This window comes from Pelodiscus sinensis, chromosome 12 (assembly GCF_052426305.1).
Source record: "Pelodiscus sinensis isolate ZL-2025 chromosome 12, ASM5242630v1, whole genome shotgun sequence".
NCBI classification, from domain to species: Eukaryota; Metazoa; Chordata; order Testudines; family Trionychidae; genus Pelodiscus; species Pelodiscus sinensis.
In genome coordinates this window covers 41,090,392-41,118,110 of record NC_143063.1, presented here as the reverse complement: position 1 = coordinate 41,118,110, position 27,719 = coordinate 41,090,392, and the positions used below count along the sequence as shown (strand labels likewise).

At 46.8% G+C, this 27,719-nt stretch overlaps 1 protein-coding gene across 1 annotated transcript; it reads right to left on the bottom strand.

Moving 5' to 3' along the window:
- Positions 1-27,719, bottom strand: HSD17B2 (hydroxysteroid 17-beta dehydrogenase 2). Its single transcript, XM_006122663.5, has 5 exons — positions 27,289-27,719; positions 12,419-12,631; positions 11,604-11,789; positions 7,801-7,938; positions 1-2,439 (listed from the first exon to the last, which is right to left on the bottom strand). Exons 1-5 carry the CDS (start codon positions 27,599-27,601, stop codon positions 2,081-2,083), a joined length of 1,209 nt encoding a protein of 402 aa, XP_006122725.4. The 5' UTR covers positions 27,602-27,719; the 3' UTR covers positions 1-2,080.

Below are 27,719 nucleotides of genomic sequence, written 5' to 3'. Positions count from 1 at the left end.
AAAAGGAAGTTATTTTTATTTATTTTATTGCCAAAAAGCGAATACAAATACAAAAAAAAACCTCTCAAAAGACGTACATAAAGAGATAGGATTAAGAAACAAAGTTCTGTGTATGGAAATCTTCACTGGAACATAGTGAAGGTTTCTTGTCTTTGCGCTTGGCATAATTTAAATCTCTAGGTTACAGTCTGGCTCCACTGAATTCAATACCAAAACTCCCCTTGTCTTTCAATAGAGCCAGACTTTCCCCCACTATATTCTGAAACTTTGGCTACACTACAAGATTTGCCACAAGAGCCTATGCAAATGAAGCACGGATTAGCATTTACCCATACTCTTTCGGTCCATTTTTGCGCTAGAGGTTTTTGTGCAATACGGCCATGGCCACACTGCCTGTTTTTGAGCAAAAACCCCTAGCACAAAAACAGACCGAAAGAGAGTATGCAAATGAAGCACGAGAAAATGCTAATCTGCGCTTCATTTGCATAGGCTCTTGCGGCAAAAGTCACAGTATCGCCTTAACACAAGACAAGTGGGATGACTAGTGATGAAAAAACCACCTTTGGCCATTTTGGTCAAAAGTTGATTATTTGTTGAAAACCAAAACTAATTCTACTCATGCAACCAATTCTACTCAATTCTTCGCAAACCATCCATGTATCCACACCCTAACAGGAACAGCAGAAAAAGAGAAAAACAGTCTGACCTATGGTCACTTTCATTTCCAAAATGTGACACGTGACAATATGGCTTTAAACACTCTCGCGCTAGCTTGAGACTTTAGAGTCAGACTTGGGAAAGGGATGTTCCCACCCACCACTCCTTCCCCCTTCACTGGGTGCAGCATGCTTCTGCCACCCCATTGGCCCTTGCACCCACTCACCTGTTTCACTGGCCACCTGGCCTTCTCTGACTCCCACTCCCCACTGACCTATCTGAGAGCCAAGAAGACCCATATCCTGCAGGGGAAGGAGGGGGCAGAGTAAGGGAACCCAGCTTCAACAATTAAAATCTATGAGGCACGTGACCCTTCATGCCCCACACACATATATCACTTATGCCTGAGCAGGAAGGGAGACCCTTGGGGCTTTTCTCCCAGATGGGGGGAGAACCTGACCATGCCTAGTTACTTGCACTGGGAGGCGTCAGCACAGGTCTCTCTTCCTTACCGGGGACCCTGTGCTCTGCAGGCCTTACGTTTCTCTGGATGGGGGGAAGAAAAAGCAAGTCAAATGCCCCAATGCCTTGGAGGTACCCCCTTGCTAGGACTCCCTAAAGATGTGGGAGGAGTCCACAGCTCTACCAATGATACCGCTGCATAAAGGTTCTGAGAAATCTCTCTGCCTGGGCTTAATCAGCACAGCTTACATTGGGAGCTCACTGCATTCTCTGTAGGGTTGGAGTGCAGATCTCTTAGCTGTGCCTCTAGGAGTCCAACAGTCTTACGGCAATCCTGCTCCTCGCCTATCTGTCTGCAGTGTCCTTCCTACCTTGCATGATTGAGGGGGCTGAAGGGGCAGGGCTAGCCTTGACACTCAGGGTCTCTGGAAAGCTTTCTCATTAGTGTGAGCTATATACACCCCCCAACACAGGGAGTACCCGCAATGCGGCCCCCTACTTCCTCGCCATTCCTCAAGCCAGGTTCAGAGTGTGCTAAGGAGGAGGGAATCGTACACCACTCTGGACACACAGGAGAACATGTGGCTTCATATGAGCTTCACTGTGTTTGGCTTTCACTGGCAAGATGAAGCAAACTCAGCAAAAAAGGCAGACGGACTGGGCATGGAGGCTGGAACTAACCTCTTGCTTCCCATAGGTAAAGGCTGGGGATGGGGGAGGAGGTGAGAGGTAGTGTGAGGGGAAGCCGTCACTGTTGCTGCCGGTGCTGTCCTTCCTCCACCTTTCCTGAACGAATACAAAAAGCTTCAAGATTTTCCTCCCACCCCATGGCCCAGCAGCTGGGATGCAGTTTGACAGAAGGGTCCCACTCAGTTGCAGTGAGGCAAACACAGTCTTCACACACAACCCTGCTGTGCTCTCCCAGGGTGATTCAAACTGCGGATGGAGTCCCGCGCTCTGCCTAGATGTTCTTGCTTTTGGCCTCAAATACCTTGAGAGCACTGGGAACATTCTTGCTTCTTTGAAACTTAGCAGTGAAAAAATCATAAAGCCAGAGCGGAAAATAGCAAAATATGCAAACAGAGAGGTAAGCGTGTTTGCCTGGAGTGTATGAACCACGTGGACTCGTTGCCAATAAAGCATGGAGAATGTCATCTAATACTGGGGAGAGGTCAGAGGCACAATTAACCGACATGTTCAGAAGGACATTTTTCAGTGCTTCAATGTAGTCTTCACCGTAATCTTTCTTCAGCTCTGGTGTGAGATTCTCCAGAAGATGGTTTTTCTTCTGAGCCCACAACTCAGGTGTGCCGGTAATGGCTGCAATAACAAACTCAAGTTTATGAGTATCTGGGCTTTGGACGTTAACTTCACAGTCATAAGAACATAAGAACGGCCATACTGGGTCAGACCAAAGGTCCATCTAGCCAGTATACTGTCTTCCGACAGTGGCCAATGCCTGATCACCCAGAAGGAATGAGCAGAAACAGGTAATCATCCATTTGATGATCCCTCTCCTGTAATCCATTTCCAGACAGGCTAGGGACACCATTCCTACCCATTTTGGCTAATGAGTATTGATGGACTTGTCCTCCATGAATTTATCTAGTTCTTTCTTGAAACGTGTTAAAGTCCGGGGCTGTGTCTAGACTGCACCCCTTTTGCGGAAAAGGGATGCAGATTAGACACAGCACAATTGCAAATGCAGTGGGGATTAAAATCTCCCCCGCTTCATTTGTATGAACATGGCTGCTGCTTTCTTCCGGCTCGGGGCTTTGCCGGCAAAAAGCGCCAGTCTAGACGGGATCTTTCGGAAAATAAAGCCTTTTCTGAAAGATCCCTTATTCCTGATTTTAAGAGGAATAAGGGATCTTTCAGAAAAGGCTTTATTTTTCAAAAGATCCCCGTCTAGACTGGCGCTTTTTGCCGGCAAAGCCCCAAGCCGGAAAAAAGCGGCAGCCATGTTCATACAAATGAAGCGGGGGAGATTTAAATCCCCGCTTCATTTGCAATTGCATTGTGTCTAATCTGCATCCCTTTTCTGCAAAAGGGGTGAAGTCTAGACACAGCCCTAGTCTTCACAGCATCCTCTGGCAAGGAGTTCCACAGGTTGACTGTGTGTGGTGTGAAGAAGAACTTCCTTTTGTTTGTTTTAAACTTGCTACCTATTCATTTCATTTGGTGACCCCTAGTTCTTATGTTCTGGGAACAGGTAAATAAATTTTCCTTATTCACTTTCTCCATTCCTGTCATGATTTTTAGACCTCTATCATTTCCCCTCTTAGTCTCCTGTTTCCTAAGCTGAAAAGTCCCAGTCTTTTTAATCTCTATTCATATGGCACCTGTTCCAAGCCCCCAGTCATGTTTGTTGCCCTCTTCTGAACCTTTTCCAATGCCGATATCTTTTTTGAGATGAGGCAACCACATCTGTAAGCAGTATTTAAGATGTGGGCATACAATGAATTTATATAGAGGCAAGAAGATATTCTCTGTCTTATTCTCTATCCCTTTAAAAAAAATCACAGTTCAACGTAAGTAAATACATTGGGTCTTTTTTTCCTCCCTATTGTTGTTCTGAACATCTACAGTGTATGAAACACTTTCATTCTTTGCAGAGTGGCCAACAGACATGCTGGGACCCTGGGCAAGGTGGAAGGGGGGCAGCTCCACACTCCAGCGAGGGGCGTGGCCTCAGGCAGAAGGAGCAGAGCTGGGGCAGCCAGCCCGCCTGGAGCATACCGTGTCCGCCCCTGCCTCCAGCCCTCACAGCCTCCCAGAGCATGACATGCAGCGCTCTGACGGCGATTTAAAGGGCACAGGGCTCCAGCTGCCACCACTCTGGATGTAGCAGTGGTGGCGGCTGGGAGCCCAGGACCATACGTGGGGGGGGGGGGGGTGAAGGGTGCAAATGCACCATCCTGGCATGGTCCCCCAAGTAAGTGTGCTCCGGTCGGCCAGGGGAAGACAGAGGCAACGCACTGCCCGAGCCTTCCTCCCTCAAGCTCTACCTGGCCGGGGCAAGGCTGGGTCTGATTTCCCCTTTCTCCCCAAGAGCAAGGCCAGGGGGTAGACTGGGCCTCGCTCCGGGGCGGGGGGCAGAAATCAGCCCCAGGCTTCCTCTGGCCAGCCAGAGCACACTTACTTGAGGGACCATGGGGGGTGCGTTAGCAGCTTTGCTGTCTACGTTTACAAAAAAGAGCACCCCCACACACGCACACACACAGAGAAATTCCTGTGTACGGGCCTGGAGCCCCAGATTCTTTTAAATATCGAGGCCCTGGGGCAACTGCCCCTCCCCCCACACCTATCGCTAGGCCTAATTGTTTGATATTAAGACTGAGGGTTTTCAAAATATCAAAACTTATTGCTAGCACAGGACAGGACAGCCTACTGCAAAGTGTGGGTTGAGGGATTTCACTCCTTTTTGTCTTTGCTTCCAAACTGGTACTTTGCTAACCTAAGGCATATATAAATAGAGAGGAATAGCCAGGAAATTTTAGACCCCTGCCCCTTCAGAAAAGCGTTCTCAATCAGGCCATTCCAAGTTATTTTACATGGAATATATTTAATGGGCGTTTATAACCACAGACAATTCTGTTTGCTTTTTAATGTCTTTGAAAACACAATTTTTAGTGCTAATAAAAGATTCTGGAGACAGAGCACTGGAAGTTCATTTTCCATTTTCCTCACCAGAACTAAACACATCCACAGAGACAGGGAATACAGGCTTTAGGATGTAAGGGTATGTCTACACTACCACCCTAGTTCGAACTAGGGTGGTTAATGTAGTCATACGAACTTGCAAATGAAGCCCGGGATTTGAATTTCCCGGGCTTCATTTGCATGTTGCCGGGAGCCGCCATTTTTAAATGTCCGCTAGTGCGGACTCCGTGCCCGTGGCTACACGCAGCACGAACTAGATAGTTCGGACTAGGCTTCCTATTCCGAACTATCTGTGTGCCTCGTTGAGGCTATGTCTACACTACACTTCTTTTTTGGGTATCTTTTTCCAATTGTTTTTTTGGAAGTGGCTTTTCCGAGATTTGGCCAAATTTTGGAAAAAACCTTCTCTTTCGGAAGAGCCTTTCTTCCTCGTGAAAAGAGGTTTACAGGTCTTCCAAAAGCACGCGTCTGCTCTTCCGCAAAAAATGTCAGAAGAGCAGACACATTCCCTGGATGCAGCGGAGTTTTTCTGGGATACCGGAGGTATCCTGGAAAAACTCTGTAGTGTAGACATAGCCTTAAGGGTATGTCTACACTACAAAGTTAATTCGAACTAACAGCGGTTAGTTTGAGTTAACTTTAATAGGGGCTACACATACAAACCGCTAGTTTGAATTTAAATCGAACTAGCGGAGCACTTAATTCGAACTAGGTAAACCTCATTCTACGAGGACTAATGCCTAGTTCGAATTAAGTAGTTCGAATTAAGGGCTGTGTAGCCACTTAATTGGAACTAGTGGGAGGCTAGCCCTCCCCAGGTTGCCCTGGTGGCCACTCTGGGCCAAACCAGGGAAACTCTTCTGCCCCCCTCCCGGCCCCGGAGCCTTTAAAGGGGCACGGTCTGGCTACGGTGCTTGTGCCAGGTGCAAGCCTGCCATCACCCAGCCAGCAGACCCTGCACCTGGCACAGCATGAGTCAGCCACTCGCTGCCACCCAGCTCTCTGCCTCTTCCCAGGACCAGGCTGGCGGCTCACAGGAGCCTGCCCAGGGCCACAAGAGGCGGGTGCCCGCCTGGTCTAGTGCGGAGATCGTGGCCCTCATCGAGGTTTGGGAGGAGGCCTCCAACAACCACAATCTCCGCACTAGGCACAGGAAAGTGGCCGACTAAGGCAGGATACCTGCCAGCCTGGCCACCAAAGGCCACATGCGAACCCAGGAGCAGGTTTACATGAAAATCAAGTTGGTCCAGTGAGACCCTCGACCCTGAGCCCTGAGCTTAGAACATAAGAACATAAGAATGGCCGTACTGGGTCAGACCAAAGGTCCATCTAGCCCAGTAGCCTGTCTGCCGACAGCAGCCAGCACCAGGTACCCCGGAGGGGATGGACCGAAGACAATGACCAAGCGATTTGTCCCGTGCCGTCCATCTCCAGCCTTCCACAAACAGAAGCCAGGGACACCGTTCCTACCCCCTGGCTAATAGCACTCCATGGACCCAACTCGAATTAAATTAGTTCGAATTAGAGCTGTAGTGTAGACATACCCTAACATGGTGGAGGGAACAAAAAATTTAGAGTTGTAAGGGCTTTTGGAATGTGGGTGGAAGGGATTAAAAAGGTAGAAAGGCATAGTAAAAATGAGTAGCACCTTGAAGCAATGCAAGATATTAAAGAACCAGACCACTCATTACACAGGAAAACAGTTTGATAAAGAGGATTAGAGAAGGATGGATGTTCTTAATTACTTCTTGTGGCTTCCTGAATCAAGTCAGACCCACACTAGAAATCTGCTTTTTCGTTTTAGTAAGGCAGACAAAACCAAAAAAGAGAAACGACTGCCTCCCGCATCGGGAATGGCTGACAAACACATAGGCTTTGCCTATACTTGTATGTTTAAACCCACAGCCGCCTTAGTGCTTCAGTGCACACAATGACAGAGTGGTCATAGCACCAGGCAGGGGTCAGGTCCCTGGCACTCACCAGGGTGGCAGCAGCTGTGGAAAGCAAAAAGCTCTGCCATGTCCCAGCCAGGTCACTCCACTTCATCCCGGTGGAGGAAGCAAAGTGCCCCAACCCTAGCCCCAGCCTGCATCGCTTTGGGGGGCAAGCTGAGTCTGGATCTCTCTGCTTCCCGCCACATCGCTGAAGCAGAGTGACCCAGCTGGGAGATTGCAGCAGAGCAGAGCAGGCTGCTGGGTTACTCCAGGTTCTGACACTGCAGTGAGTGGGGGGAACCCCTGCTTCTCCCCACATCAGGACCCCCCAGTAATCCCTCACCTCTCTCAGGGAGGGGGACTTCAGGGAAGGCATGAAATGGGAGCAGGAGAGGGCGGAGCAGGGGCAGGAAGAAGCAGTGTGGGGCTAGAGTGAGGGGTGGGGCTTTGAGGGACGGAAAGGAGCAGGGGCATTAAGAAGCAGTGTGAGGATGGAGTGAGAGGTGGGGTTTGGGGGCCGGGAGGGGAGAGCAGGGGCAGGAAGAGGCAGAGCAGGGGATGAGCTTGGGGGAGGGTTGCCCGGGGGCAGGCCTCCTCAGCATTGTAGGTAATTACCTCCATGAGGGGAATAGCTAACAGCACTGGGAGACTGTTTACACTGCCACTTCACATCGCTGTAACTGGCTGTGCTTGGGGAGGGGGTGTTTTTTCACACCCCTAAGTGAGAACGTGACAGGGCAATAAAGTAGCAGGGTAGACAAGCCCCTAAGACATGCCACTACTAGTCATTCAGTACGTTCTGTTCCTCGGGAAAGGCAAAGAAAGGGATTCAGTCCTTCCTTGATAAAGATCATTATAGGTTGGTTGCTTGGAATCAATAAATCCCTCACTACCTTTGTAGGGGGGAGGTTGGTTGGAGGATTTTAAATTCCCTTAAGAAAGCTGGCACTTACTTTGAGTAACGGAAGTAAAGGAGAGGAAGTAACGGTGGCTGCTGAGAATCAACCATGATTTTCACTTGAGAATGCTGGTCGATAGGGAGCAATCCAATGGAAGGACAACTCCTGAAAAGTCGAATACCTACATGTTCTGAAGCCCGTCGGATGAACTGCAGCGACTTTAACTCCCCATTGGGCGAGCTCCTGCCTCATGACTCCAGAAAACATGGAGAGGGCTGCTTTCGATGAGCCATACGCAGCAAACCGTGCCAACGGAATGCATCCTAGGAGCAACATAAACATGACCACGTTTGAATCCAGTGCTTTCTGGGCTACGTTAGCTCCATAATGAAAAAGAATGATCCAAAATGACACCGCTCTCACTGAGGGTCCAGGCAAGATGTCCAGGGGCTCATTTGTTTCTGGACCCCCAAAAATCCTAAAATGGCAGTCGCGCCAAGCAACTGCAGCCACAGTCACACCTGGCCACCTGTCACCTTTCAACATTGGACTGCATTTTGGAATGCAAGGCCGAGAGAATCACAATGGCTGCTGTGTTCAGAAAGGGAAATCAGGCAGGCAACATTTTAGAGTGTTAATAATTAAGGGGCAGGGTTTTATTCTGCTGTTTTTTTAAAAGGGTGAATAAAGGCAGTGGCTTTGAAGTCACTGTCATGCAGATCAGCCACGAATGACACAGTCTCAGTTCCAGCTTTAGGCCATGTCGATGCTACAGAATTGTGTCGACTTAATTTATGTCGGCGTTCAGTTACCACAGTTATTAAATCACAGATGTGTCAAGTAGGGTTGCTAGATGGTTTCAACAAAATTTCTACCCAATTTCTTACTGCAGTGGCCAAAGACATGTGTTAACTGCAAATAAAAGCAGAGAGTCTTTGTTTTAAAGACAGTCTAGTCAACTCCTGTCTTCTGTGAACTGACATTACCTCCTTCTTTCTTGAATCAAAGCATTCCTTTCCTTCAAGGTCAGAGTTAACGCTAGTTGGAGTGGACTCTTTCCCCACCAAGACACATAATGAGATTCTTCCAGCTGTTCTGGAAGGCTATGTCTACACTGTTTTTTTATGGAAGAGACAATGCAAATGAAGTGCTTATTAGCATTTTCTTGCGCTTCATTTGCATAGTCTCTTCCAATCATTTTTGCGCAAAAACAAGCAGTGTGGACATGTCCGTTGTGTGCAAAAAAAGCTCATACAGATTTTCTCTCCTTTATCAATGAGAGAGGTAGTGGTTCCCCCTCCTTCCAACAGTAACAATCACTTGATAATAAACAAGCCAATACTGCAATCCTTTAACTTGTCTTCATCAAACCAGACTCTTCTGGAAGCTTGGGATCCTGCATCTAAGAGTCCTAACACCTCTACTGACTGCCAGCTCCTATTGTTGCTCCTGTTTCCAGGAGAACATACATTTAGGTGATCACCCACTTTAGAACAGTTGGTTTTAAAATGCTCAATGAACTGTTCCCTTCACTTTTCCTTCACTTCCCTCAAAATTCTAAGGTTTCATATGTAAGAAAACACGACCTGAAAACAAACCTACCTTCACGCAGAAATATTGACTTTTTTCATTAGTTTGCTGAGGGAGTATATACATCTTAGGTAACTAAGTTAGGATGCACAAGAGGATGAAATCATAGACTCATAGAATATTAGAAATGGAAGGGCCCTCAAGAGCAGGATTCCCTCGAAGCTGCGGGGCAGCACAATATCACGGGTGATTAATCAGCCCCACCCAGTCGGAGGCTCAGGGCTCAGTACAAGGAGCTGACTGACTAAACTGTGCTACCACACAGTTTAGAGGGAACGTGGCTCGAGAGGTCATCACATCCAGTCCCCTGCCCTCACAGCAGGACAAAGCACCAACTTAGTGCTCAGATGTCTATCTAACCCACTCTTAAATATCTCCAGTGGAGATTCCACGATCTCCGAAGGCAATTTATTCCATTATTTAACCACCTTGACAATTATGAAGTTTTTCCTTGTGTCCAACCTAAACCTCCCTTGCTGCAATGTAAGCCCATTGCTTCTTGTTCTATCATCAGAAGTCAAGGAGAACAATTTTTCTCCCTCCTGGCAAAATTCTCATTGACTTAATAGAGCCAGGCTGTCACCCAGAATATGGGCAGCTGAGTTTGCTCAGACTGGAGTCCATGCGTATTTGTCATTTACTTCAGGGGGAGCCAGCCAGTTGAAATACAGATCCTTTGTCATGTCATGTCTCCAAATTTATGCCAGCGCATTTAAAATTTGCATAAGCCAATAGTAATTGCTCAAATTAGTGAAGGGGACGATAACCCTGATGTGGATTTCCAAGTCTATATTCACAAATGTGGAAAAGGTCAGAGGAGGGGGATAAAAATAGATCCCTCAAAGGGAACTGAAATCTTTCTGATTTAAAAAAAATAATTCAGGCCTTAAATTGTTAACAGACTATTCTGCATGAGCAGACTTCAACACAGTTATAGACAGAAACCCTCTGAATAGACACTTACCAGTTACGTGGCATTTGGGGACCATCGCAATCCTGCAGTCCAATTGCTCGTCCTTAGGACTACAGCAGGCCTCTCAGAGTTCTCCATCACGTAAATACACCCTCTCTCAGAATTCTGTCTGTGTGGACACTCAGGCTATGTCTAGACTACAAACTTGTATCGGAAAAAGGTACGCAAATTGCACTCCACAATTTGCCTACCTTTTTCTGATACTTTTAAATCTCGGCTTGACAAAGCCCTGGCTGGGTTGATTTAGTTGATATGGGTCCTGCCTTGGGCAGGGGGCTGGACTTGATGCCCTCCTGAGTTCTCTTCCAGCTCTATAGTTCTATGATTCTATAAGACGCTTTTCCAAAATTTGTCCTATCTACACTGGGCCAAATTTTGGAAAAACCTTCTCTTTCAGAAGAGCCCTTCTTCCTCATAGAATGAGGAAGATAGGGTTCCTGAAAGAGCGCATCTGCTCTGCTGCAAAAAAAGCAGAAGAGAAGATGTGTTCCCTGGACACAGCAGAGTTTTTCTGGGATACCTCTGGGATCCCACAAAAACTCCGCAGTCTAGACATACCCTCAGAGTCTAACTGTTCAGTGGCATGCAAGTGAAAGCCAACAGATACAAAAACTCTCCATAGGACATGCTTACTCCTTATTTAATATAGATCTAGACAAAATCATCAATACCCCAATACACGTTTCCCTGCCTCAGTTTCCTGATCACTCTGGTTCTTAGCGTTCACACTTCTACAGTTCGTTGGGCCAAGTCCTCTCAGATGCCCAGGATCTTTCCTCTACATAATCATGGCACTGCTTTCCATTTCTAGGTCAGCTAGCTTTCTCTGAGCATGCGGGTCCCATAGTTAGACAGGAAAACACCCACTATGAAAATTTGTCCCTCCCTTCTGCTCAAAACTTCTGGGGTGCTTTGCTCTGTGTGTCCCTCAAGTTTCTATGTGCCGTGGGGTGCTAGAACAATTTTAGGGGTGCTGTGAGTCATTGATCCAAATTGTAAACCCTCTATATAATGGAAAAGCAATTCAAGCCAGGGGTTGCTGCCATACCCCCCATGCTCCTGGTTCCAGACCTATTTTTGTATCCCTGCCAACACTTGGTTGTTCTCCTGCTGGGGATTTTCTACCTATCACATCCAGATCGAGGCATGCTAGATTAATATATTAGTTTCTATGGAATAAGAATTAATTCCTCTAGAATTCCACAGTTTTTATCCCTATAAAACTATTCTTCTTCAAGGGCTGGTTATGGGAGGCAGTCACAGGACAAGTCATTGAGGCTATAGATAATCAAATAATAAGCAACTATGGACTTCGTAGAATTATCAGAGATAAACTGGCCCACACCTTGCTCAGTATTTACTTCAGGTACATTATAAATCATTATTGGTACAGCATGCTCCACTTGGAACATTAGTTTAACTCACCTGCCATACTGGAGATATTAATGAGCCTTCCTTTGGATTTCCGAAGTAATGGTAGGAACATTTTGGTGACCTCTACAGGCCCAAAGAAATTCACCTCCATACACTGCTTGTACATGCTCATGGGTAGTAGCTCACCATCTCCAGGAAACCCCAGGACTCCTGCGTTGTTAACCACACCCCATAAACCTGAAGAAGAGAACATAAGAACAGCCATACTGGGTCAGGCCCATCCTGACCAATATCCTGTCTTCCAACAGTGGCCAATGCCAAATGCCCCAGAGAGAGTCAAGTGATCCCTCTGCTGTCACCCATTCCCAGCCTCTGATAAACAGAGGCTAGAGACACCATTCGTACCCATCCTGGCTAATAAGTATTGATGGATCTAACCTCCATGAATTTATCTATTAAAGGGAAATGTATGTTACTGTTCTGGAGTCCCAGCCAAAGAAGGTAAGCAAATATAGTGTCTCTAAAAAGAAGAATGCTTGTTAAAATGCCAGCTTCTAGTCTGGATGGCCCAACCCAGAACAAAGTTAGGAAGCTGGGCAATTTTAGATACACATTGCTTTCCTCCTGTTGACTCACTTGCTTCTGTTAGCTGACACACTGCTGCCATTTGCCAAGGATCTTGTTTTTGGAGTGCTCTATAAAGCAAAAGTTTCAGCCAGATAGCACCATAAATATCCTGACTGGTCATAGGCACAGAAAGGGGAAATGCAGAACACAAATTCCCACACCCAGAAGGACACATTTGCAAACAAACATTGCTGCATTGGAAGCTCCTTGCAAGCAGGTATGTAAAATGTCAGCCATACCTGTGTTCTGCACCATCTCTGAAATTTGTAGATAGGCTTCTTTAATTTGTTCTGAGCTAGTTATATCCATCTGCAGGACACAAAGTCTCTGGGAACAGCTCCTTTTTAATTTTTCAGCTCCAGGTCCGTTTTTATTCAGGACACCAGCAAACACAACAAATCCTAAGTTATCAAGGTACTTCGCCAATTCATGTCCGATGCCGGAATCGCTTCCTAATAGCACCACAATCAGAAAAAAATTAGGCAAAATTAAATGTGAAAACATCTTCCTAAACAGAACTGTGAAAATGTTTGTTGTTGTTGTTCTTTGAGCGGTTTTTTGGTTCACTGACTGTTATGGGAAAATAATTGTTGAGAGTCAATCTGATTTTTTCTTTTACTTTTCATTCAACCAGTAAGTTAACAAACATCTGTCTTGGTCAAAAGAAACATTTTGTTCAATCAAAACAAGAGACATTTGGTTTTGTTTCAGGTTTTTTTAAATCCTTCAAAATAAAATTAGCATACAATTTGAAGTAAATTTCAAAATGAAATATTATATATTGGGCTTTTATTATTGTTGTTTGTTTTGGGAAAAAAACAATGACTTTGGCACAAATTACTTTTGGGTTAACTTAAATCTGTGCGGTTTTGGGGGGGAAAAAAGACAAGAAACTTTCCCCCAGCTCTTCCTCATCTATTAAGAATGATTCCTAGGAAAACCATGAACACATCCAAGAGCCGGCCGGGTATCAGATCTTTATAAAGCAGACTCTTTGTGGACCACTAGAAGGATACATCTACACAGCAGGGTTAAACTCAAAATAAGCTACGCAACTTGAGCTATGCTAATTGCAGAGCATAAGTTGAAATAGCTTATTTCAAATTCTGGCACGTTTACACAGCACTTATTTCAAGATAGAGCACTCTTCCCCCAATTTCCCTTAATCCCCGTACAATGAGGGTTACAGGAGTCGAAGTAAGCAGTCTTCCAGCTTGACAATATTTCAACATTTTGACTAAATAACTGCTTGTGTGTAGACGCAAACCAATAACTGCTTGTGTGTAGACGCAAACCAATAACTGCTTGTGTGTAGATAAGGACATCCATTATTCCAAAATAATGCTGCTGTATAGACGTACCCAAACTTCTAAACAGTTACCAAATTTGGAATGCAACTTCCTCTGCTTCTTACTTACAGCAAGGTCAGAGTTTTGGTGTGCCAGTTCATCAGTAAGTAGCCCCACTTCCCCAAATACCTTGCCCTCCATCCTGGCCGTTGGCCACAGTGATGGGGGAGGATCCAGAGGAGGGAGACAACAGGACCCTGGCAGGAGTGGCCCTAGATGAGCTACCGGCAACTTGTGCCCTAGGCAAAATGCGCGATCGGCGCCCCCACCTCCAAAGCCCTCAACGGCCATTTATCTTGGCACCCTAGGTGACCACCTAGTTCACCTGTATTGATGGGCCACCACTGGACCCTGGAGGGCTGGGGAAGTTTGGGGGGTGTGACGGGGGGACTCACCCCCGCACTCTCGTCCCCCAGACCCAAGGCCCCGCACCCCGTGCGGCCGATCAGCTGGTGCCGGGAGTCCGGCGCGGCACGGCGGCACAGGCAGAGGAGCCAGGGAAACCCGGCACGGCCGGCGCGCATGCACAGGGTGGCCCGGGTGATAGCCGGCGGGCACTAGGACCCGGGGCAGCAGGGCGGCCAACGGAGGGGCGGGCCGGACGCCAAGCGGGAAATTCAAAAGGGTGGTGGGAGGAACAGGTGGGGGGGGGCAGGGGAGTTTCTGCTCTCAGCCTCCTCCACAGGGCACGCCAGAGACTCCGCAGGAGGCAGTGCGGCGCCCAGAGCCCGAATCCCAGCACCCAAGGCAGACAGCCGGACCAGGGAGGAGCAGGACGGGACGGCGTGGTCCCAGGTCGGCAGCGGTCGCCGGGCGGACAGTTGGGGGCTGGGGGCCCGGCGATCCTGGGGAAGACAGGAGTGGATGGCGGAGTAGCGAGCTCGGTGGGAGCCGACTGCAGAGAGAGGACCGTGGGAGCGGCGAAGTAGAGGCTGGGAACAGGGGTAGCTCAGGACCCATTGCAGCCCGGGCTCGCGAACTGGGGGTGCCCCAGGACCCCTGAACGACCGACCAGGTTACAGGGGGAGACAACAGGCCTTTGGTGGGCTGGGGAAGGGGAGTCCTGCAAGAGGGAGATAGCAGGCCCTTGGCAGGCAGGGGAATCAACTGGTCTCTGGCCTCCGGCCTCCTGCACCCCCACCCACATCCCCAAGGCCCTGCCCTGAAGGAACCCGACAATGCTGGGTAAGTCTGCTACTACAATATCAGTAGGCCTGGCAGAATTCACGTTTTATTTTTTTAAACAATTTTCATGGATAACAGCTGTTCATTTCCAAGCATTTTTTTAGATTTAGAATCTGTACAAAAATTTCACAGTTGCAGGAAATTATGTGACTCAGACAATTACGTAATGACTGTGTACGTCGAGATGCAGCAAACTAAACCTTTATAACCATTCAAATATAAACTGTCAACATCACATGGAAATATTCCAAATCAAAGATCCTTAAATCAAACCCTACATTCTCAAACAGCATGCTTTGTACTTCACCTAACTGCAAATTTTGATTACTGATGAAAATATTCTTTGCTAGTTTGTGTTTGTGCTATAGAATTGATGTTTAGTGACACTGAGGGTATGTCTAGACTGTACTCTAAAGTCGAAATAAGATATTTAGATTTTATTTCAAAATAGACTATTTCGAAATTTGGCGTGTCTACACAGTGCCAAATTTCAAAATAAAGTGCTATTTCGAGACATCCCTTATTTCTCGTGGAATGAGGTTTACAGGGATGTCAAAATAATGCATCCATTATTTCAAAAATTTTATTTCAAAATAGAGGACGCGATCCTTGGACTTGTATCCCTTGGTATCCCGAAATAGCCTTGCAGTCTAGACGTACCTTTACTGATAAAAACAATCTAATCATTCCAAGACTAAGTTTAAGGAAGTTAGATACAGCTATAAGGGAAGCATCTGTGGGAACTTGGAGACTGCCTATGCAAACCTAGTCTTTATGCATCCAAGGAAGCATAGCTGAGGGTATGTCTACACTACAGCACTAATTCGAACTAACTTAGTTCTAATTAGTTAATTCGAACTATGCTAATTCGAACTAACGCATCTAGAACTAAAAACTAGTTCGAATTAGCGTTTTGCTAATTCGAACTAGCGCGTCCACATTAAGTGGACCCTGAAGCGGGGTTAAGGATGGCTGGAAGCAGTGCCGGCAGGGCATCAGAGGAGGACTTAGAGCGTGGAGCTGCTGTCTCAGGCTAGCCGAGGGCTGTGCTTAAAGGGTCCCGACCCCCACCCCGGACAGACAGTTCTCAGGGGTGCCCCGCTTGCAAACCAGTCCTGGCTTGGAGTGCCCTGAGTGCCCACACTGGGCACATCACAGAACTCGGCCATCATTCTGGCTGCACTTGCCGCAGGCTGCCATCTGGGGAGAGGGAGCAATTGGGGGGCTGCAGGAGAGCTTCCACCCCCAGAAGCCCACAGAGCCAGCCCAGTCCTCCCCATCGGGGGCTCGTGCCCCATTCCTCCCTCACCTCCTTCCACTTACCCTTCCCTAGCCCCTCTTCTTGATGTACAAAATAAAGATAACGTGTCTTCCAAAATGGAATCTGTCCTTATTGAACAAAACTGGGGGAGACTGGGAAAAGGAGGTGGGAGAGGGGAAGAGAGAGGCTGGGAGAGGGAGGGCAACTAAAATGATCAGGGGTTGGGAACAGGTCCCATATGAAGAGAGGCTAAAGAGACTGGGACTTTTCAGCTTAGAAAAGAGGAGACGGAGGGGGGACAGGATAGAGGTCTCTAAAAGCAGGAGTTGGGTGGAGACGGTGCATACAGAAAAGTTCTTCATTAGTTCCCATAAAGAAGGACTAGAGGACACCAAAGGAAAGGAATGGGTAGCAGGCTTCAAACTAGTAACAGAAAGTTGTTCTTCACAAAGCAAAGAGTCAACCTGTGGAACTCCTTGCTGCAGGAGGCTGTGAAGGCTAGAACTAGATCTCACTTCCCTTTAAACTCTGTTCAAGTCATGGAGGTTGGGTCCATGGAGTGCTATTAGCCAGGGGGTAGGAGTGGTGTCCCTGCCCAAAGTTTGTGGAAGGCTGGAGAGGGATGGCACGAGACAAATGGCTTGGTCACTGTCTTCGGTCCATCCCCTCCAGGGTCCCTAGGGTTGGCCGCTGTCGGCAGACAGGCTACTGGGCTAGATGGACCTTTGGTCTGACCCAGTACGGCCATTGTAAGCTCAGGGTCAGCGGTCTCAGTGGACCCCCTTGATTCTCTTGCACACCTGCTCCTGGGTGGCCAGGCTGGCAGCTATCCTACCCAAGCCGGCCACTTTCCTGTGCCTAGTGTGGAGATCATGGACGAGGTCCACGATGTCCGCACTAGCCCAGGTGGGTGCCCGCCTCTTGCGGTTCCGGGCAAGCTCCCGGGAGCCGCCAGCCTGGTCCCGGGAAGAGGGGGAGGGCTGGGGAGCATCGGGTGGGTGGCTCGATCCGTGCCAGGTGCAGGGTCTGCTGGCTGGGTGCTGGCAGGCTTGCACCTGGCACGGGCACCATAGCCAGCCCGTGCCCCTTTAAGGGGTCCGGGGCCAGGAGGGGGGCAGTAGAGTTTCCCTGGTGTTGGCCAGAGTGGCCACCAGGGAAACCTGGGGAGGGCTAGCCTCCCACTAGTTTGAATTAAGGGGCTACACACCCCTTAATTCGAACTAGCTAGTTCGAACTAGGCTTAATCCTCGTGGAATGAGGTTTACCTAGTTCGAACTAAGCGCTCCGTTAGTTCGAATTAAATTTGAACTAACGGAGCGCTAGTGTAGCGCCTATCAAAGTTAGTTCGAACTAACGTCCGTTAGTTCGAACTAACTTTGTAGTGTAGACATACCCTCAGTCTCTCAGGGTATGTCTACACAAATTAGGTTGATTTTATTTAAGTCAGCATTGAGCTTTTGGTTTAAGCAAGTCAATTCTGCATGCTCCCACGATGTACATTTGGTCAGCGGAGCACATCCTCACTAGCAGGGCTTGCATTGACTTGTGGAGTGATGCACTGTGGGTAGCTATCCCACAGTGCGTGGCACGGATTGGAATGTTGGCATGAGCTTGCAATACCTCGTTTTCACTGGTGTCTATGTATACATGGTGTTAGACTCCCATAAATGCACTTACCTCTGCCATTCCTTGAAATCAATGGCAAACAATCCAAGCCTTGTTCGTGCCTTTTTAAACTAAACCTGAGTTAAGCATGGAGACACTATAGCCCGGCAAGCATGGATCCTTCTCAGCTGTACACTGTTCTTGCAAGCATTGTAACCCCCTTGCACCATATCCTGAGGTATTTGCAGAAGGAGCCACCAGGCAGAACAATGTGATGACCTGCAAACAGCAATGCTGGTAGCCAGGGACAGGAGCACTTTGCAGATGTTGGCAATAGTCACGCACCTTGACAGGGTGGAACGTGACTTTTGGGAAACATGCACTGACTGGCGGGACTGCAGAGTCACACAGCTATGGGATGAGGATCAGTGGTAGCAGAACTTTCAAATGAGTAAGGCCACTTTCATGTAACCGTGCAATAAGCTTTCCCCAGCTATACCGAACTGAGACCTGTGCTGACAATTGAGAAGTGAGTAGCAATATCCCTATCTACAACCTCAAACTGTTACCAGCCAGTGGGAAATCAATTTGTAGTGGGTAAATCTCCCATGTGGGCTGCTGTGATCCAACAGACTTCTGCTAAGAAGGTTAGTGACTCTGAAAAATGGGCAGGACATAGTAGATAGATGTGCAGTGATAGGGTTACCTAACTTCAGTGGGGCAATAACCAGAACATATATCTCTATCTTGGCACCAGACCACTGTGCCAAAGAGTACATAAATCACAAGGAGTATTTCTTAATCATGTTTACAAGTGCTAGTGGATCACAAGGGTAGTTTCACCAACATCAGCATGGGATGACTGATAAAGCTTCACGATGTGCACATCTTTAGGAACTCCGGTCCGTTCAGAAATCCTCAGGAAGGAACTTTCTTTCCAGAAAGCAAAATTACTTTTGGTGATGTTAAAATGCCAATCATTATCCTTCAGGACCCATCCTACTCTTTGCTCTTGTGGTTCATGAAGCAGATCCAGGCAACGTGCATTGCCGTAAGGAGCAGTTCAGCCATAGGCTAAACCAGTGCAGAATCATGGTGGAATGTGCCTTTGGACATTTAAAAGCATGCTGACGCTGTTTGCTTTGTAAGTTAGAAAGCAAGATTCCTGTTGTCTGTTGCTGTTTGCTGTGTTCTGCATAATATCTGTGAAACTAAAGGAGAAAAGTTTCCAGTGGTGTGAGGGGTTGAAGTAGGTTGCCTGGCAGACAATTTTGAACAGCCATATACCAAGCCAATAAGAAGAGACTATCGAGGAGCATTGCATCTTCATGAGGTTCGAAAACCAGTTTAATCAATGACCCACTTATTGGTGTTGTTCCTTACCAAGCTGCCTCCTTGATTGCATGTACTGCCCTGTAAACTAAACCCCTGCTAACCACAGTGTGCTGACTGAATAAAGAGCCTTTTATTCTCAAACCATTAATTGTATTATGGTCATAAACACTGATGAGAATCAGCAAAGAAAAGTAAAGCTAACCTGGGGCTAAGAGGCTCATAAAACTGTGGGGTGGGGGGAAAAACAAGGACGGGCTGCTTACAGTTGCACTGCAATCACAATCAAAGATGATGAATTGGCGTCTTCTGTTCCTTGTATCCGCCCCCATAAGTGAGTACAAAGGATACCAAAGCTTCCCCCACCCCACATTCAAAAATATCTGGGAAAGGAGGAGGATGTGGAACTTGTTGATGAGGATAGTAGGTTCAGAATAGGGTATAGCAGGACTCTAGCATCCAGCTGTCTTTTCTGAACCTCAGCCAAACACCTCTTTATATCCGTTTGCTCCCTCATAATCCACACCATCTTGTCCTGCATGACACATTCGTGTTCACTGTCTGCTCTCCTGTCCTCTTGGTCATTGTGAAATGCACCATGCACTGAGCTTGGTCTTGCCAGTCTCAGAGACATTCATTGACCCACTGAACATGCCCTCCTCTATCTTCTTTTTCCACCTTTTAATCTGGGAAGTCTCTGGTCCAGTGTGGAGGATACTCCCATGAACAAAGTTTCAGGGCAAAGAATGCAAAGCACCAGGGCAGCATTGACAGTGTATACATGGTTTGAGGTGAAAGGTTAAATTATATTTTTTTTAAAAGCAGCCGGCAAGCACTTCCCGGCAAGCAACAAACAAGCAAAACCACTGGTTCCTGCAACGATCAGTCTGGTGTCAGAGCCATGATAAGTAAGCCCACAAGGAGAGGATGAAGTCTTTTGCTGCAGTTTTTAATGGTTTCTACCTTAGCACAGCAACATCAAGCCCTGTGTTAAAAAGTTTGCTTGTTTAAAAGAAGCAGAACTGGGTTGGGGTGACAAGGACTGAAACAGGAGGCACGGCCTGGGGTCCTGGGCAATCCCTCCCAAACCCAGACAGGGCACGCCAGGGAAAACGTGTTTTTTGATCAGCAAACAGGGGCCGGTTACTTATCAAATTGCTTGCAGCCTCCAGGACTAGCACTTATTAAACTTCCCCCATTTCTCCTAGGTAGCCTTATGCAGTATCACTCCCCTGAGTGTAGCAGAGCAGATGCTGCATGTGTCTGGGTACAGACCCTGTCCGTGTGCTGCAATGTTGCTGGCAGAGTTAACAGCGGAGCAGCGTAGGAAAGTGTCCCAGGGCAGTCCTTCCCAGAAACCTTCTGCAAAGAATTGCAGGCTGACTCCACAAGACGTTCCCCCAGATCTCCATGGACAATTCCTAATCCCACCCCAAGCACATAAGCAGTCTTTTTCGGAGAGCATGCTCGGCGTGGCTAGAGTGGTCGTCACTAACTACTATCCCAGTTTTTTAACTTCAGACTAAACATTACAAATAATTGCATTTGACCTGGACGGTTTGATTGAAAAATGTTTTCTTCACCAGAGGTGCTTTTCCCAGCTTCACACTCCACCACCAACTGCTCCTGTGAAGGGAAAGTTTCCAGTGTTAAAAAGTTTGTGGCCGTCAGGTTAAAGAGATCCTCTGCTTGCCTGCTGTACATTCTCCTCCTCCTCCTCTTCCTGGCCAATAATGTCCTCCTCGTTGTTGCCTAGGAGGTAGCCATGGAGAGTTTTGGCGGAGTAGTGTGGTCAATGCCTAAAATCGCATGCAACTCCTCATAGAACTGGCCTATCTGTGGCTCTGATTCCCCTTCCTGTCCTCTGGTACACTTGCCTAAACTTCTTTATTTTCATCAGGCACTCTTGTGTCCTTGGTGTACTTGTCCCGCATGGCCGGTGAGATTTTAGCATAGATATTTGTATTTCTTCTGCTGGTTCGGAGCTCTGTCTGAACAGACTCTTGTCCCCGCATAGGAATCAGATCCAGTATCTCCTGTGTGCTCCATGCTGGGGCGTGTTCATGGCCCTGGGCATTCATGGTCAGCTGTGCTGGTGAGCTCTCCATGACGATCCAACAGGATATGGATTCAAAATTTCCCAGGGCTTTAATAGGGGAGCGGCTGTTTCCTGTGTACCTGGAAGAAATGCATTTGGTACTGCTCTCCAGAGCGGTAATAACAGAGCCCTCTGGGACACCGCCTAATGGATGATCCCTTCAAATTACACAGCACGATGTCTACACATCCCTATGGCAACACACAGATGTTGACTGAAGTACTATGCCTCTCACAGAGGTGGAATATGGAAGTCGACTTTATACACTCTTTAGGTGGGTGGAAGGAGCTCAGTATTGTGCGTATACACATATGACAACCTAACTTCATAGTGCAGACCAGGCCTCGGGGAGAATGTCTCTCAGACGGTCAGGCTCTGGAGATGATGGCATCTGCTCATTTTGTGCAGGTCGCCTGCACTGTTAGGGTTTGACTCAACACGCTAGAGAAGCAGAATGAAAAAGCCGAATGGCTTCCATGCAAGAGAGCGTTCAGATTGAAATCTTGGTTATAGCAAAGCTTTTCCCTGAAATAAACAAGGCAAACCCTAAGAGATATTTGCCTTTGCAGGTCTTGAAATCTCAGTGGAAACAGACAATCATACAAAGTACTCTGGGGGCTCAAAGAAATCATTCTGCAGAATTACTTTTGAGCCAAGCGAGGTTACGTTATGCAAAATACAATCCGAAACTCTATGAGCTGAAGCCAGCTCCTCCAGGCACGTTCCGCCACCAAACTGAAAAGAGGCAAGAGGTTTCTCAGCCTGCAAGGGAGCCCACCTCTTGATCCATGAGACTCACAAAAACGCTTGTGAAGAAAAACTTCTATCTGTAAAATAGACCAAGTTGTGAGATAAATTCCACATCCCCCTTAACCGCCCACCCCTACTTTAAAAAACACAGACTCTGAGCACTGTGTTCCAGTCTAGGTAGTACCTCTGGGTATGTCTACACTACCACCCTAGATCGAACTAGGGAGGTTAATGTAGTCAATCAAAGTTGCAAATGAAGCCCGGGATTTAAAGATCCCGGGCTTCATTTGCATCTTGCCGGGCGCCGCCATTTTTAAATCCCCGGTAGTTCGGACTCCGTGCCCGCGGCTACACGTGGCATGGAGTAGGTAGTTCGAATTAGGCTTTCTAATTTGAACTACCGTTACACCTCTAATTCGAACTACCTACTACCTACTACCGCTACACCTCTAATTCGAACTACTGTTACACCTCTAATTCGAACTACCTACTCCGTGCCACGTGTAGCCGCGGGCACGAAGTCCGAACTACCGGGGATTTAAAAATGGTGGTGCCCGGCAAGATGCAAATGAAGCCCAGGTTATTTAAATCCCGGGCTTCATTTGCAACTTCAATTGACTACATTAACCACCCTAGTTCGAACTAGGGTGGTAGTGTAGACATACCCACATTTAGGAAAAACCCTGGGATTGTGTCCAGCAGACGCCCCTTACGTTAGTTTGTTTGACTGCTTCTCGCTTGGTGACAGCTGTGTGGCTCCACTCACCATACGAAAGTGGCCTCCAACCTTTTTATGCCCAAGAGCTCTTTCTGAATGTAAGGGCAACCCAAGATCCACTCTGCCCCTTCCCCAAGACCCGGCCCCTTCCCCAAAGCCACACCCTGCTCACTCCATCCCCCCCCCTTTCCCTCACTTTCACAGGGCTGGGGCAGGAGGTTGGGGTGCAGAAGCAGGTGCGAGGTGCTGGTTCTGAGATGGGGGTCAGAGCAGGGCAGGTGTTTGACGTACAGGAAGGGGTTCAGGGTGCAGGTGGGAATATTGGGTGCTGGCTCTGAGAGAGGGTTAAGAGCTGGGGTGGGGATCAGGGTGCAGGAGGGGGTTTAGAGTGAAAGAAGCAATATGGGGTGCTGGCTCTAAGAGGGGATTCAGGGGGTGAGACAGTGGGCTGGGGTGCAGGAGAGGGTATGGAGGGCTGGCTACAGGAGGGGGTTGGAGGTTGGTGTGTGGCCTCCTGTCAGGCAGCACTTAATGGCCAATGGCTCCCAGTCAGCAGCACAGTGAGGCTGAGGCAGCCTCCGTGTCTGTCCCAGCCCCATGCCTCTCATGGAAGGGGCCAACATGCCCCTCTGGCCCTGCGGGGGGGAGCAAATGGCACCGCATGCTGTCCCTCTCTGCTAGCACCACCCCCTCTGCTCCCATTGGCCACCGTTCCCCCTTCCTGGCCAATGTGAGCTGCGGGGGATGGTGCTTGAGGCTGGAGCAGTGCATTGAGACTCCTGTTCCTCCCCCCCTCCACACTCCCGGGCCCATAGGGCCACACTGGCCACTTCTGGGAATGGGCTGGCAGTGTGGGGCCAAGACCAGCAGGAAGCCTGCCTTAGTGACAACCCCGCTCTACCAACAGAGATTATGATCGACCGGGAGACTCCCCAGGATCGACCAGTCGATTGTGATCAACTGGTTGGTGACCGCATGAATGCATTCACCAATCTCTCACCTCTCTAGGAGCTCAATGCATTCACAGGCGGGAGGGGGTTGGAATTGGACGTGCCTTGTTAAGATACTGGCTCCTCCCCTTCCTGCCAAACGGGCCCTCTTGTTTGACCCTTCACCATGCGCGAAGCACTGTCCTCCCTCATCTTTTCAGGGAGATTCCTGGGAAATGGTTCAGGAGGAGCTCAGCTAGAAGGAACTGCGGCCACAGCGGGAGGGGCCATGACACGCTGTAACACTGAGTCTCAGAACTGAATGTGTAAGGAAGAGAGAGATTGTTAAGTCATACCATGCTTCTTTATTATTCTGTTCTGTATGGGGTTTTGTAGTGCGCTCTTCCCATAATGGATTTGTATCCTTCCAGCAGTGCATTAAACAGCATGGCTAGACATCTGCACCCTATGTACTCCAAAGAAGCTCTTGCATACACTGAAATTAAGGACATTACACTAGCAACTGGCTAGTTCATGTAATGGAAATTCATTAGGTAGAGACTCCTGACATCCAAATACACTATGCTGTATGGCTTAGATGTCTTAACACAGGCCTACAAACTAGCACTCCTGGGCCCTAATCCGAGTCATGACATTAACTCTTTCTGTGGCCATGGAAAAGTAATTTAACTTCCTGCCTCAGTTTACTCATGTGTTAAACAAGGCCCATACTCCTTACTTACCAACCTCACTGTGGGGTAATGATACTTAAGCTCTATAAAGCACTGCACAGGGTAAAACTATTATGTGTTGTTGTTGGACCCCGCCCAGCAGTCCTTACTGTTGCAAAAATCCTGAATCAATGGACGTTTTGACTGCAGACCCAAGCATTATTAAAGCACATTCAGCACATCCTTTATGGGTTACATATGTCTCCTAGCCACTAAAACCAAATTGAGCATTGTTCCTGAAATGTGAACACAAAGATTAATTGCAAATTGAGTTAAATGTACCAGTATTCACTGAATGGCCTCATTAGCCAGACTGAAGGAGTTATTTAGCATGCAAATACATTCATTACTGAATCAGCCCCATGAAATCTGTACTTTCCTGAACAGCACCAGAATTTTCCTGACAATTGCTATCTATAGCTCTGACATGCCAGAACAATGCACTCTTGGAATCCCCACTGGGCAAACATGAAAAAGGTTGCAGATCTCATTAAGGTGAGGTGGGTTTTGTTGAAATAAAATCCCATTTCTGTGCTGAATGCTCCACCTGCCCTCTCCTCTGCCCTGCCTGTTAAGTGAGAACATATAAGACAGAGATCTGTGCTTAACTCCATTTATAGCACAACCTTAAGGAGGGAAAGGGCCAGGGGTTGGTGAAAGCAGACAGGTTTAGCAGTGACAAGGAGTAAATGCAACATTTCATTTACTTGCATCGGATTGGTAGGCCCTTCTCTCACATCCAGCCAATCTACCTCTCTCTCATACAAACCTGATTTGCGGCCAACCCTGCTCCCTTTAAAGTAATAGTTCTGGACATCAATTTTAAGGCCAGAAGGGACCATTACGTCAACTAATCTGACCATAGAATTTCACCCGGCTGCCCCTGTTTGGGGCCCAATGACTTGGGCTTCACTAAAGCACATCTTCCAGAAAGGCATCATCCACTCCTTAACGGAAGCCATCAAGAGCTGGAGAATCTACCATTAATCTGACCATTAGTACGCTTTACCCTACAAAGGCTGATTGAAGAGGAAAATGTTGCACGTGCCCAACAAATTCATCCCACAAAACATAAAGCTGTCTCTTCCTCAACTATTTCATAGCATCCTCTCAGGCATTTTACAGCATTTGCATCTCTGTCACTCATTTCAGAGAACTGTGGCATGTACTTGGGTCTGGAAGTCCTTCAAGCTATAGAATCTCTTATGAAGAGAGATAAAAAGACCTGGACTTTTCATCTTAGAAATGAGGAGACTAAGGGGGGATATGATAGAGATCTATAAAATCATGACTGGTGTGGAAAAAGTGAATAAGGAAAAGTTATTTACTTATTCCCATGATATAAGAACTAGGTGTCACCAAATGAAATTAATGGGCAGCAGGTTTAAAACAAACAAAAGGAAGTTTTTCTTCACTCAGCGCTCCATCGACCTGTGGAACTCCTTGCCAGAGCATGTGGTGAAGACTAGGATTAAAATACGCACAAAGATCACTTCCTCCTCCACGGCAATGCTGCCATCTCCAGAGTGGAATGTGACAGGAGTTTACAGCAAGATTCCACAACAATTTTGGGGGGAAAGGTGAAGAGAAACACAGCATATCATTAAAACGGAATCTCATCTACATTGGAGAAAGCAACGCTGAAATCAATTGGACAGAACTTGCATTTCCACACAAAATTGCTTCAATCACTGGAGCGCCAACAATTGGCATAACTTAACATAGAAATGTGTTGGGGATAAGTCCTGGTTTTAACTGATTACATGCTAGTCAGCAGTAGAACTTCCTTCTAGGTCAAAGAGTACAGGCTGTACTTTTGTTGACTTATAGGCAGGCCCAGTGTGTATGCAAAGGCAACTCTTTAACTAACTGAAGGTGGATGGAACTTGAGTCAATGAAATATAATCAGCTGCAGCACAACTGATTAAGCCACACAATCTGGTGTAGATACCCCCTAAGAAACTGACAGGTTTTTATTAAGAAATGGCAAAATCTAAACATCTTGCAAAAGATATTGAAAGAAGGAAAAGAGAAAAGAAACTCTCCAGAGTCCACAGTGTAAACCTAGAGTATTGCTATGGATAATCAAATTCAGGTTTGTGCGTTCACTCACAATCATGTATTCCCTGTTCACCCACCGCTCACATCCATCCTCATTTCGTACACCACTACAAATGAACCATGACTGGATGCAGCAGATAGAACTTGGCTGAGCTACAAGAATAGACGTGACCTAGCTGCTGATGTTGTTTTATCATTTGTCTTTTTTCATCTCAGTAATAACATTTGCCAATCCAAACTAAATTACTTTCCAAGTTTCTGTATAAACTCTCAGCCAAATAAATCAGCTTTACAACTCAAATTCAATCCACCCTTTCAGGTAGAAAAAGTAGGGGGGGAAGCTAGTAAAGCAAATGAGCAGCAGCAAATTGCTCCAGATAAAACAGTACACTGAAATATTTAAACAACAAAATAAAATCTTTTAGCAAAAAGCAGATGAGAGAGAACATGTCATAGGTAGTTCATACATGAGCAAAACATAGATGAGCACATGATACTTAAGAACTTCCACTGCTAGGAAAATCTCTCATTCATTAATAACTTTGTAAAGATGGACAAATAATGTATAAGTTGGATGTGTATAATATTTTACTGTATTGAATCAGTTTTTTGGATATTCTTTGGTACTAAGTCTTTTTAAATGCATAAGTCAAAAATAATTGTGCACATGTGCATGGTAAAAAAAATATTTCTCAAAAGTAAAACTAAGGCATTGCATTAGGATAAAATGTAAAATGCACCTACTCATTGAAATCTTAGTTCTAAAATATTAAACAATTATAAGGAACATAATATGCATTTCACTAATAAATGTTAAAGAAACTAGCAGTGCATCTTGAAAAACTTATCTTCAATTTTTTTCAAGATAAAAAAGCCATAAATAATCTTAATAATAAAATGAGCACAAAGAATGTTTTCCTACATGATTTCAGAACATTTAATAACCTGGAAAAAACACGAGGATAATTAATAAAAAGAAAAAAAAAAGACAAGATATTTAGCAAATAACCTTTAAGATTACACAAATTTATATAGCATATCTGTGAAAGGGGCAGATTTGGCTTACCAAACTTTGCATGTTCCCTCTTACCTGTGATCAATACAGCTTTCTTGTCCACAGGTAACATTATTTGAACGGGTAAGTAAACGTAATAGATGAGACATGCCACAGGCAACAGGGTTAAACTTACATAACTTTTCAGTGTGGCAAAACAGAATATTCCCAATAAAAGTAGCAGGAGGAAACCTTGACCAAATATATACTTTTTCTGCACCTGGTTCTTCTTGGCTCTGTAAAAGGTGATTATTCCAAATGCTGCAGTCACACCCAAGCAGAGCAAGATAGAAGGGTCAGCTTTAGAGATGTAAGTGTCCATTTTCCTAGAGAGAAGGCAGATATTCATGCACTAACAGACAACAGCATAGCAAGGTGTTGCTAAAGGCGGAGTGAGTTTTATATGAACTGGGTGAGGGGGTGGGGCAGGGAGAGGAGAATTGTTTTAGGATCTTAAAGTAAGAAAT

Coding starts and splice junctions, on each gene's coding strand:
- HSD17B2 (XM_006122663.5), bottom strand. CDS start 27,601: ATGAATATCTGCCTTCTCTCTAGGAAAATGGACACTTACATCTCTAAA. Junction 7,939..11,603: donor TAATATCTCCAGTATGGCAG/GTGAGTTAAACT, acceptor TGTTGCTCCTAG/GATGCATTCCGTTGGCACGG. Junction 2,440..7,800: donor TCCGACGGGCTTCAGAACAT/GTAGGTATTCGA, acceptor TTGTTATTGCAG/CCATTACCGGCACACCTGAG.